Below are 13,541 nucleotides of genomic sequence, written 5' to 3'. Positions count from 1 at the left end.
GTGGCCACTGCTCTACTGCAAAGCTGTTCTATTGCCCATGAAAAAAATCATTTTGAGATAAAGGAAATCATTAGATGGAAAGATTCTGACATCAGATTGGACGGCTGAGCACGGACATTACTATATAATGCAATGATGCTGGTGGGCGGCTAGTTAGCTGAGGTCTCCAGGACTGGAACTGTGTCTGACTTTGATTTTTCTCTCTTACAATTAACAGTGGACCTCTCAGAGGTTTATTTTCTCCAGTGATGCTGCTGTCTGAAGGTTTTTTAGCTTTCCTCTCCTCCGTTATCAACAGGCCATAGTTCAACAATTAATTAATGGACAGATATTCATTTTTTTAATTTATGTTAATCAGTTTCTAATTTGTTTTTTGTGTGTTTTAACAATTTTTTATTTTTGTGTACTGTGTATTTAGTAATTTGTAAAGGTATACTTGCAGTTTACATGACAACTTGTCACAGCACTCTGTACCTGAACTCAGTGAAGAACACTATACAAAACTTTCTCATATATTCAGATATAGGGATGGATATTTCAGGAATAAACTGCAAGACAATCATTTTTATATTATGTACATTAAAGAACCATCAACAACAAATCAAATCATTAATATATTGAACAATTATTATAAAAGTAAAGTTGAAAAAAATCAGAGTCTGCAGCTATATGAATAAAAGGTAAAGTATCACTTCCCATTAATGGAAATAGCCCAAAGGTTGACAGAAATCTATGTTTTGTACCTAATACTCGTATGCAAAATTTGTTTCACCAGAGTGAAAAGCGTACTCAAGTTATCTTGGTTACACACACATGCGCATACACACACACACAGACATAATTCCAAAAAAATTGTATTTTTGGACTCAGGGAGGTCTAAAACATCGAGGTTTGTCAAAATCTCAACATTGAATCTTTAGATGATTACAATAATTTCACTATACTTCATATACGAGAAAGTAAAAATGAACTGAAATTAATTGTGTAATCTAGTGTTTCACTATGTGTCAGTTTTTTGTGATTTATAGTCTTGAATGTCCAAATAGCCACCAGACGCAATAGCAGGATTTTATAGAACTGTGCATTTTATGTCTGTCTGCATCTTTTTGTCCTGTGCTTTTGTGCTCTGTTATTCAAAAACGTGATGCGGAGGCTTCCTATGTGATGGAGCAGGTGGAGGTTTTTGAAAGGTGGTCTGTGGGCTTGGTTTAGGTGGCCCAGGAAATTAGGTCTTGGTCTTGGGGTTTTAGCGAAGCCAGTAGTTTGGGCTGGAGGATCACATTTATTCTTATGTTTAAGGTGATGTGCACTTTAAAAGCTTTGGTTTTTTAGCTTGCAGAAGACTTCACGCCATTGTATGCATCAGACGCTTTATCTTGGTGCACTTCATTTGTTCCTTTTGACAAATTCAGTGTCTTCAGGGTGACACAATGGTTAGCAATGCTGCCTCATTTTTCCAGAGCCCTGGTTAAATTCCCAGCACAGCCTCCACCTATGTAGAGCGTGTTAACTCTGCTCACTCCACTTGCCTTCCTCAACTAAGTGATCTGCAAGTTAAATTGATACACTATGCTGAACATAAACCTGGCCTCCTTCAACATCAGGAGGAAGACAGCAGCTCAACCTAGGAAGTACGTCAGTCCATCACTGGACATTCTTATGTACACCCCCCCAACAGGACAGTTTAAAATCATAAATGAATCTATTGGCATGTGCCTGCTGAATGAAACCAGAGGATTTAGAAGAAAATTACATGCACTTTTAACAGTTTTTTTTTTAATTTGTCTATTCAAATACAAGATCATGAGGGAGGACCAAAATTAGCCATGTACAAGGCAACAGTCCAATGAAGTGCAAAGATACACACTCAGTTACACTCTGCACACTAGCCAATGTAGTGTGCAGGTCTGTGGAACGCAGAACTACCCGGAGAAAACCCATGCAGAGAAGTAAGGAAATATGGAGCCACTGCCAGCTGAGTATCCCTTCATATTCATTTAAAACAATGTTAAAAACAACATTTAATTCTTTTAGCTTAGTGGACTTCATGGGTTGAGGGGTTCAATTATTTAAGTCTAAAGGGATTTCTATCCTTGTATCTAAATAGAGAGTCACTTTTTGAAACATGGAGAGAAACTGAAAGTTAGGACCTGACTTTGAAGTAATTGCTTTTTGGGGTCGAAAGTATGACATCGTATTATTCTCCAGAAATTTGCTATGATACCTAAAATTCATGCTTTACAATGAAAACTTTTGTAACAGGCCTAGCCAACTACACTATGGTATTTAGAATAATCCCCATAAAAGAAGTCCCCTGTGTTACATAAACTTTGCATTTCATGAATGTCTACAAAAACTTGATTGGACTAACACTGGCATCATTCAGTTTGTCAAAGGATCTAGAAGGTGACATAAAGAGGAGAAGACTATGTAAGTCATCCAATTATTGTTGTCACCCAAGGTCTAATACAAATAAATCTGCAAGTTTTTAACTGTATAATTTAGAATGACTCCTATGCATCATGAAACAGTTTAAAACCATTCTAATAAGTAATGTGTTTCTGCCACAGGTTTATTTTATACATACATACTATTCTTTGCACGTTATTTACCAAAAACAGAAGTAGTAAATTATAAAAGCGGAGTCCAGATTTCTTACTAGCCATTAACCTTCACAGAGTGTCACAGTGATGGAAGACTATCAGAGCACTGCAGGCTTTAGTTGTACATGGTTGAGTTCCGATTTGTCTTGTGGGTACAGAGGACTTTGCAAGAAGCTGTGCAAAAGCACAGGAGATTCTGATTAAAGGGAGAACTAAAGCAGTACAAGCAAACATCTGAGAGGATGACAGTTTGTAAAATAAGGGACTTGTGTAAAAACCAGGTAAATAAACTGGTTCTAAGTCAAAACAAAAAAGATCAGATAATGGATCTTCACAAAGGCAAATGATGACATATGAAATTCCAGGAATAATCAAATGAAACGGGGGACTTGCTCTTAATCAAGAGGGATATATTTGTAACCAGCGTCACCTAGCAATCAGAGGAGATCCCAGCAAGGATGCTGGATGTGACCAAAATAGAAAGGGTAGTAAGTGGAAAAAGCATCATTAAAGATTTCCTACCTATCTGTGAAGTTCCTGCCCTCACAATATTCAAACTTGGTTTCAACAGTTATGGATTTTTTTTTAATAGTGACAAATAACTTTCTTTTGTATAATCTATACTCTCAAAATCCAACACATTATATGATTTATTGCAGTAAAATGTGAGCCCTAAAGCACTTACCGTTCAATGTGAAAGATGCTGTATTCCATTAAGATTAAATATTTTACAATTATATAGCTGCAGAGGCTTCCGCTTCTCTATTAATAAGGAGAACTCTAACAGGAGTTATCCTGCCAAAGAGTTTTTCTTCACTTGGGCCTTAGTTTCAGCTCATTTCCAAAAAAGGAACTGAGAAGTCATACCTGTTTCTGGTTTAGGGTGACTGCCAATCTCAGCCGTGCCAAGTTTGGAATGCCTTCCTCAAATCCATGCTCATCCAGCTCTTCATCACTATCCTCACAGTTGTTGAGAACAGTTGTCACTTCACTTTGATTGCGGCACATTCCTAAGAGTTCCACAGCATATTCTTGACAAAGGTTTTCCAGTTCCAGGTACTGTGGCTGAAACAGAGCAAAACATCCATTCAGTCAGCAAATATGTAACAGCAAAATAAATATCTGCTATAACATCTGGCCTAAGCACTAATTGAATATTCTGCAGAAAATTTCTGTTCCTTGCACATCTTGGTGGCTCCATGCATGCATTGGTTATTGGTGCAAGTGCAACCTTAGAAAAGAACAGAATGGTTGTCTCATGCGCCATTTATAGCACCTCAATGACTCCAGAAGATTTATATGATAACCTATATAACAATTTTCAGAACTCACAAGGTAAGCAGTGACAGATTTTCTGAAGAAGATTGTTCATTATCATCAAGAATTGTTAACCATGGCAATAAAAGGTGGCTATTTAATTGTCATCACTGGTTCGTCACTGTTATGATAACACAGTAAATGACTTTTTTCCTCATCTGAATTAAGGCAAATTGAAAAGATCAGAAAATATTCAGGTGTGTCACCAAAGTATTATAGTGGTAGTTACATAAGATTTTAAGCAAATGTACAGTGGTGTGAAAAACTATTTGCCCCCTTCCTGATTTCTTATTCTTTTGCATGTTTGTCACACAAAAGGTTTCTGATCATCAAACACATTTAACCATTAGTCAAATATAACACAAGTAAACACAAAATGCAGTTTTTAAAATGATGGTTTTTATTATTTAGGGAGAAAAAATCCAAACCTACATGGCCCTGTGTGAAAAAGTAATTGCCCCTTGTTAAAAAATAACCTAACTGTGGTGTGTCACACCTGAGTTCAATTTCCGTAGCCACCCCCAGGCCTGATTACTGCCACACCTGTTTCAATCAAGAAAACACTTAAATAGGAGCTGCCTGACACAGAGAAGTAGACCAAAAGCACCTCAAAAGCTAGACATCATGCCAAGATCCAAAGAAATTCAGGAACAAATGAGAACAGAAGTAATTGAGATCTATCAGTCTGGTAAAGGTTATAAAGCCATTTCTAAAGCTGTGGGACTCCAGCGAACCACAGTGAGAGCCATTATCCACAAATGGCAAAAACATGGAACAGTGGTGAACCTTCCCAGGAGTGGCCGGCCGGCCAAAATTACCCCAAGAGCGCAGAGACGACTCATCCGAGAGGTCACAAAAGACCCCAGGACAACGTCTAAAGAACTGCAGGCCTCACTTGCCTCAATTAAGGTCAGTGTTCACGACTCCACCATAAGAAAGAGACTGGGCAAAAACGGCCTGCATGGCAGATTTCCAAGACGCAAACCACTGTTAAGCAAAAAGAACATTAGGGCTTGTTTCAATTTTGCTAAGAAACATCTCACTGATTGCCAAGACTTTTGGGAAAATACCTTGTGGACTGATGAGACAAAAGTTGAACTGTTTGGAAGGCAAATGTCCCGTTACATCTGACGTAAAAGGAACACAGCATTTCAGAAAAAGAACATCATACCAACAGTAAAATATGGTGGTGGTAGTGTGATGGTCTGGGGTTGTTTTGCTGCTTCAGGACCTGGAAGGCTTGCTGTGATAGATGGAACCATGAATTCTACTGTCTACCAAAAAATCCTGAAGGAGAATGTCCGGCCATCTGTTCGTCAACTCAAGCTGAAGCGATCTTGGGTGCTGCAACAGGACAATGACCCAAAACACACCAGCAAATCCACCTCTGAATGGCTGAAGAAAAACAAAATGAAGACTTTGGAGTGGCCTAGTCAAAGTCCTGACCTGAATCCAATAGAGATGCTATGGCATGACCTTAAAAAGGCGGATCATGCTAGAAAACCCTCAAATTAAAGCTGAATTACAACAATTCTGCAAAGATGAGTGGGCCAAAATTCCTCCAGAGCGCTGTAAAAGACTCATTGCAAGTTATCGCAAACGCTTGATTGCAGTTATTGCTGCTAAGGGTGGCCCAACCAGTTATTAGGTTGAGGGGGCAATTACTTTTTCACACAGGGCCATGTAGGTTTGGATTTTTTTCTCCTAAATAATAAAAACCATCATTTAAAAACTGCATTTTGTGTTTACTTGTGTTATATTTGACTAATGGTTAAATGTGTTTGATGATCAGAAACATTTTGTGTGACAAACATGCAAAAGAATAAGAAATCAGGAAGGGGGCAAATAGTTTTTCACACCACTGTGTTTGTTTTAAGATATTTTTCCAGTTTTAGAGGTTTGGGATTCCATAGTTTATTTGTACTATCAATAAACCAGAAATGTAGAATTATATTGTGGGTGCGACATCCAGGTGGTAGTGGATAGCACAGAATGCCACATCTTCAGAGATGTATGCTATAGTCTTGCGCTGGTCAAGGAACTGTGTGTTTTTCGGCTTTGCACTCCATTTCCTTAGAGGTGTCCGAACATTTTGAGAATCTTCCAGAGCTGTTAAGTGACTCTGATATTCTGTAGTGCTAGGCAAAACTAGGGAGTTCCAGCATGTTACTATTTTCAAAGAGGGTAGACAGACAGTCTTGTATGGTGTGTTGCATACATGTTCTGCAGGATACACTTACAGAGTTAGGTGCTCAGCTTAGCAGTAAAACTGATAAGGTTTTCTTCTACAAATTTCTAACTACAGATAAAATTCCTGTAGAACGAACTGCCAGGGACCTAAAAAATATTTCGTTGTAATGAGATTATGTATTTGTCACTATAGTGCTTTCATTAACTTGTGTCCAGGCATTTGACATCATTTCAATAGCTTCTTTCGCATTAATTTTAATCTTCTCCTGTCTATAAGTTATGCTGACAAGAATTTTTCTCAGCATTTCCTTGTGATAATACACTTTCAGGGTGCGAATGATGCCCAAACCCAATGGCTGAGGCATTGCTGTGCAATTGGGTGGGAGGAATTCAACACAAACATTATCTAAATGCGGAAGCATGTTGTGGGCTGTGAGCCTGCTGTTGCCCCTTGCGGTCTCCCACAGATGCAATAATCGCACTTCAGGACACTCTTTGGCGTGTTGTCCACTTGGGGGAGGTCCCAAGAGAGTTTAGAAACCTCACATTTTCTTGAACGAGTGCCGTCCTACATTGATGGATTAAAGGCCAGAAGTCCATGTGACCATCGTCATCAAGTCCTTGCATAAGAACACTGAATACAATGAGGACTAATCATTTACTGTATGTTAGGTAGAATGCCTAGAAGGAACTGGGCAGTTTCATGGCCTGGAACCACTGCAGATTTTATTTTTAGTTTTTTTTCCCTAATATGAACTGTTATCATTTTTTAATGTCTGCCATTTCTATAGGAGGTTGACAACAACTTAAATTCCAATTCCAATGTTGACGAGCAATAAGCAAAAAGTATCACTGAAAACCACCGAAAATAGGGCACCTCGAGCGTCATGGAGCCAGAGAGACCTGCACTTCCGCCACACCTGGGAAGGTGGAGGAAGAAGCTTCCAGGGACACCCAGAGTGCTTCCGGGTGCTTGTACGGCACTTCTGCCACACCAGGAAGTACCGCCGGAAGGTCATCAACAAGCACCTCGAGCACATCGGGGTGGACATAAAATGGGCTGCCTTCCTACAATCGGGAGCAAGAGCAAGACGAAGCTCCAGTGAGGAGAGGAAAGGCAGACCATGGACAGTTGAAGGCTCGAGTAAGGGTGTTTGGTGAGGGAAGCACTGTGTGTGTGTGCGGGACTTGTCTTTGGGGACACTTCTCTTAATAAAAGCGTGTGTTTTATGAACTGTTGGTGTCCGTTTGGTTGTGTCCGGGCTGAATATCTCACTATATATATATATATCTATATATGCATCAATGGTAGGTTAGGTGCTTTGTCACACAGTCAGTCTGAAGTGGGACCTGAACTGATAATCTTCACAGGCTTCAAACCTCAAACTCCTCAAAGAACACATGTCTGGACACTTTAACCTATGGTTTTCTGTTGCAGGTCATACAAAAGGATGGTGGAGACCAGGTGCATGTTTGTGACATCATTAGTGATGTTGAATAAATGACGAAAGGATCACTTTTAAGTAAAGCCTAATAAGATCAAACAAACAACAGGAATGGTTGAATTAGTACCATCAGCAGGCAATAACACACTATACTAGGACAGTTTGGCCAAAGGCATGATGATTGGAATGCAATTAGGCAAGAAAAAGAAAGAAAAGAGAACTATGGGTGAACGTTTTTTGTTTTATAGCACGGTTTGTAGGTTAATGATTCGAAAAACTGTGTTATTACAAAAGCAACTGTGGCCAATAGGATTATACAGTTTCCGCACATCTGTTTCTAGGCCCATGTTACTTATTTTTCTTGCATTGCTGCTTTCCAGTATATTATAGTGACGTGTACAAGAGCAGGATGCAGGGGCTTCACATAACTGTTAAGCAGAGTACAAGATTTAGATGTAAAGTTTAACCTTAAATTCAGGTTCCTTCTTCGACAGCCTTTTGAGTTCTCTGCTAAGTCGAAAGGCACTTAGCATGGAATCCTCACTGGCAATAGAGAGATAGGCACGGCTGGCAATGCCTCTGTAAGTATTTATTCTGGACAGTGAGAACTTGAGCAAGTCATATTGGCGACCATTGCGGCACTCCAGGCATGAGCATGAGATCTTGTGTGGTCGGGGAATACTGTGGCCTTTTTTGGTCAGCATTTCCACAATCTGGTAAAGGTCTTTCTGACAGGCTAATGTGAGTGGAGTTACACCAGGGGCAAAATGAGAATTATCAATAGATTGGTCAAAGAAGGCCAGTGAAAATGAGCGGATGTCAACTTTGTTGTTGCCCTTCTCCTGATCCAGACGATCTAAAAGGCGCTTTACTACTCGAGGCTGGTTAGTGTCCACAGCCACCAGTAGGGCCTCATGGATTTGGCGGAAATCAAATTTGACACAACGCAGCAGGAGATCAAACATATCTTCAATGCCCAAACGGATTGCAAGATTTAAAGCTTCACGCCACTGCCGATCTTCTGAGTCATCCAGCTGGCGCAAGATACCGTCGTTTGGCTGCAACAGCTTGGAGGCCTGGTTGACATTCCCATCTTGAATAGCACTGATTAGAGCTGGCGGGAAGTGCATCTTTCTGTTCATAATCTCCCGCCATTGTGCTTGCTGTGGGGGAAAAATAAAACAGGAGAAAGTTTAGGGTTTTTGAAGTAATAATTTAAGTTACAGACCAACTGACTCCTTGAAAGATTCAAATAAAAATTAGGTCCTGCTTAGGTCATTCCCTGCAAAAGATTGTTGGAAAACAGACAGTGATATGTTCAAAATATGAAAACCCAAGCAGAAGGGATAGGAAATGGTAAATTCTCAACATTGGCTTTATCCAGTTGTTATCAGTTATGACAACACCCACTTTGATTATTACGGATTATTCTGTATTAAAAGTTTGGCTCCCCTAACTGCCACATTGATTTTTGGGAGTTTGAATTCTTCCACCAGCCAAATAATAGACCAGTGAGTCACCAGACCAATCTTCTTTGGTAATTTATATTAAATTGACTGCATTGTTTCACACTGTAACACTTCCAAATCTCCAATGAGAAAGAGAACTTTTCACCATTAAAAGTTAGAAAAACATGACTGTTTGCCTATAATGTTTGTCATTAACACATGTTCTACAATAGATTGTAAAGATTTGAAGGTTTTATATGGCCGAGTACATGACACATTTGACAGTTCTGCCAGCCCCCCGCCCCCCCAAAATTTGCCCAACCCTAAACTGAACATGGGGAGCATACTCAAATAAATAGTGAGTAGGTCAGATATCAAACCTAGCTAACTAAATTTAAGAGGCCACAGCTGGCCAGTGTTGATGGCATATTGATCCTTCAAGTTTCTCCACTCAAACAAAAGCACAATGGACCTTGATGATCTGAAGGAGCTCACTAAACCATTTAGCTGAAAACAGTAACAGTCAACAGACACAGCTACCAATCAGGAAATTAAACCCAAGCTCCTGGAATTCTAAGACAACAGTGATAACCACAGTGCATAGGACAGGGAATAATTTCTTTCAACCAACATCAAATTAATTTACAAACATGAGAAAAGAAAGAAAACCTGTTATCTTGACAATTAATGCACATTGGGATTTAATGAAGATATTGTATTAACAATAAAAAAAAAATTCTGTAACGTGGATTGCTGATGCTAAATTTGTCCATAAGTGTGTGTGTTCACTCTATGATGTACTGGCTGCTCCCTGACTTGGGATTGTTAATGCCTTTGTGCTCGATGCTTGCTGGAATACGTTCTAGCTTCACTGTGATCCTACTCAGGACAAATGGGTCTGAAAGATGGATGAATAGTACAAGAATCTTTAAACAATTTAGCTTAAAGCATCAAAATAATTTTAGCTTCTCTATTTCCATAAATACAAATGTAATAATAAACATAAAAGCTTATTTAGGAGAAAATCCAATTACATTTCAGTTTCTGCATTGGTTAAAACATCCTGCATTTTCAAATTCACTAAACAAGTATACTGTGGTTAGTGGTGTTATATCACAACTTCAGAAACCTGTGTTAGTTTTCCAGCTTAGCAACAATTTGTGTGGAGTCGCACAGCATGTTTTCCTAACTCTCCTCTGGGAGCTCTCTAGTTTACTTCTTAACGTATGCATGTTAATTAACTAGCAACTTTAGACGTAACACAATTTAAATATGGCAGTGTATGAGTGGGTATAAACATGCCCTGTAAGAGACTGTTGCCTCATCCAGGTTCTCTGTCAAGGAAAATATGGGATCAACACATACCACTTAATTATTTGAAATGGGACTTGTCGTCCCTATCTTGAAAGGGGAGGGTGATCGTCTGGATTATAGCAACTACAGGGGGATAACACTGCTCTCGGTGCTGGGTACGGTCCTTGCTAGGGTCGGCCTCAATAGGATCCCTGATCACTTGCTCACCTACCAGCAACCGAAACAGTCTGGTTTTACTCATAAAAAGTCTACCACTGACCGCATCCCGGCACTGAGGGTTCTCATGGAGCGCAAACGCAAATATCGGCAGTTTCTTTGCAGCCTTTGCAGATTTTTGCAAAAGTGTTCGACTCAGTTGATCGAGCTGCCCTGTGGGACATTCAGAGGATTCGCGGGATCTCCTCGGGGTTGCTGGATATCATGGCCGGCCTGTACACTGGTACTGTGAGTGCTGTGCAGAGTGGAGGCAGGACCTCTGTTTTTCCCAGTTGATTCTGGGGTTCATCAGGGGCATTTTCTTGCTCCTACTCTGTTCAGTGCTTGTATGGACTGGGTGTTGGGCAAGGTCGTCAGGTCCAGTGGCTGTGGGGCAACTGTTTGTGAAGAAAGATCCACGGATCTTGACTTTGCTTACGATGCTGTGATCTTCTTGGAGTCAATGGAGGCTCTGATTGGGGCGCTCAAGAGACTGAGTGAGGAGTCCGAGTGTCTGGGCTTGCGAGTGTCTTGGATAAAAACCAAGATCCGGGCCTTTAATGACCTCTTGGGCACAGCCATCAGCAGTGTGTCTGTCTGTGGAGAGAGTGTTGACCTTGTTGAGAGGTTTACTTACCTTGGCAGTGACATTCATGTCTCTGGTGACTCTTCCTGTGAAGTCAGTAGACGGATTGGGAGAGCATGGGGGGGTCACGAGGTCGACTGGAAAGGGGTGTGTGGCGCTCCCGATATCTATACAAAAGGACGAAGGTCCAAGTCTTTAGAGTTCTGGTGCTTCCTGTCTTGCTATATGGTTGCGAGACATGGACGTTATCCAGTGACCTGAGACAAAGACTGGACTCCTTTGGTACTGTGTCTCTCCGGAAAATCCTTGGGTACCACTGGTTTGACTTTGTGTCAAAGGAGCGGTTTCTCATGGAGTCCCGAATGAGGCACATTACCTGCATTGTGAGGGAGGGTCAGTTACGGCACTACGGCCATGTGATGCGTTTCCCCGAGGGTGATCCAACTAATAAGATCCTCATTGTTGGGGACCTGAGTGGCTGGACCAGGCCAAGGGGTCACCCACGTAACACCTGGCTGCAGCAGATAGAGGGTCATTTCCAGAGGGTGGGACTGGACCGCGTGTCTGCCTGGGAGGTTGCAAACCAGGATCCTGAGTTGTTTCGCCATGTAGTGTGTGCGTAAAATTCTTAATTTGAAGTTAATGAATAACTGTGAACTAAATATTTAAAATCATCCAACCCTCTTTCGATGTTCTAAACTCTCTTAACTCTTATTTTTGGGTCAAATGGAGGTGAAGCCTATTTCTGGACCATTAGGCACAAGGCTGGAACCAAGCTTCCACTGGAGGCTGCTCCGTCACTTCTGCACCCACTAACACTAGGCCAATTTAGGGTTACCAATAATCAAATATACGCATCTTTAGAATGCAGTGGAAAAAAGTTATGTTCGAATATTTTTCAAAACCTCATTTAAAAAAATCACTTTATGAGTCTTGTAGGATGTCACTCAGATTCAGATTAACTCAGATTTAACAGCATTTTTGGCCAAATTAGAAATTTAGCTACTTAAGCATTTGGCATATTAATATATCAGTAAAATACAGCAAAGCTTTGGAGTTTCATGAGCTACACACTTTTTAACAGACCTGTAACAAAGAATGTACATAACAGTTCAATTACTAAATAGTTAAAACTTACTGTAGTACATTTCCCCACATTTTAAATGAATAAAAATTGATGAAACTATTTTTTTTATTTAAAATAACAGTTAATTTTATAACAATTGAAGGTTAGTTTCAACTTTGACTACTAAAACCACTATTGTGGTATTGTGTATAAACAAACATGAGATGCTTTAACACTAACAAGAAATAAAAGCTTTTCTTACAGTGAGATGCTCCATGATTCCTGTCCAGATGAGTCAGAAAGTACAAAACAATTTTGTCTTTGTTCTAGTCTGTCAAAAATAAATTCACATTCTCATGGCTCTGCCATGATCCTTCAGTTGAACGCTGCTGATGCTCCAAAAAAAAGCATGCCTTAGACAGTAATCAAACATATGCACCGACACTCAAAAAAAAAACTGCTCTGTCTTTAATCTTTGTCTTTTAGATAGCTCCAAGCTCCAGTGCTTCTGAGGTAATTAAATAAAGAGAACACACCTCTCTGCTACATCTCCAGAGCAGGGAATTAAAAAAATAAATAAATTAAATAAAATAGTAACGTCAACAATTCAGAGGTGGCACACAGGGACCAAGCTTGTAATAAGTATCCTTTTAAGAGCTCTGAGACTGTTTTTGCATTTCCAACAAAAATGCCTAAAGATGTAGTTAGAACATTCACAGAAATACTACTTAATAGCATTCATTACAAAATCCTTTAAAATAATTTCCCCAAGTTCAGGAATACAATTTCTTGCTCTACAGTGCAACTTTTCTCCTCACATTGTTAAACTTTATATAGAGAATAAATTACACTTTTGCTTTGTTGTATTATATTTCTAAGAAATGCACTGAACTCTGAATAATTGCTCTGCCACCAATATCTTTTGGGAAAACGAGAGTGTTCCTTTCACTTGTCTGTTGTACCATATGAGACAAACCAGATAGGTTTGAAAATAGAAAAACAGAAGAAGTGGCAGGGTTTATTTAGCGTTTACATGTAAATTACGTCAGATCATTCCCTGGATGACATGAAATGCCAGGTCGGAATATATGCTGTATGGAGAGCATTCAATTTACTCAACATTAGGGGAGAAGGTATCTTTCTGATGATATGTAAAGTAACTGTCATTACTTAATTCAGATTAATTTCAAATACAGTGATGCCCTCTAGAGGATAAATGTGAGATGACATGCTGCAGCACAATAATTGAGGTGTTCATTTACAGAAAGACAATCAAGTGCCAGTTCATTATAACATGTACAGAGCATGGTGAAATTCTTATTTGCATATCGGACCATCATGCAAGACACATCAAGAAGGTAGCAAGGCTGAACACCA

The 13,541-nt window shown here is 39.8% G+C and overlaps 1 protein-coding gene across 1 annotated transcript in view; it reads right to left on the bottom strand.

Annotated features, from left to right (window-relative positions):
• LOC120524563 (short transient receptor potential channel 2-like) overlaps positions 1–13,541 on the bottom strand; it is a 66,116-nt gene that overhangs the window by 22,261 nt on the left and 30,314 nt on the right. Inside the window, exons 10-11 of the mRNA XM_039746395.1 lie at positions 8,023–8,718; positions 3,471–3,668 (exon numbers count right to left, since the gene is read on the bottom strand). Coding sequence (XP_039602329.1) covers positions 3,471–3,668; positions 8,023–8,718 — 894 coding nt within the window. The remainder of the gene's footprint in view (positions 1–3,470; positions 3,669–8,022; positions 8,719–13,541) is intronic.

Source organism: Polypterus senegalus, chromosome 2 (genome assembly GCF_016835505.1).
Source record: "Polypterus senegalus isolate Bchr_013 chromosome 2, ASM1683550v1, whole genome shotgun sequence".
In the NCBI taxonomy this organism is placed as follows: domain Eukaryota; kingdom Metazoa; phylum Chordata; class Cladistia; order Polypteriformes; family Polypteridae; genus Polypterus; species Polypterus senegalus.
This window is presented reverse-complemented; position numbering and strand designations above follow the sequence as displayed.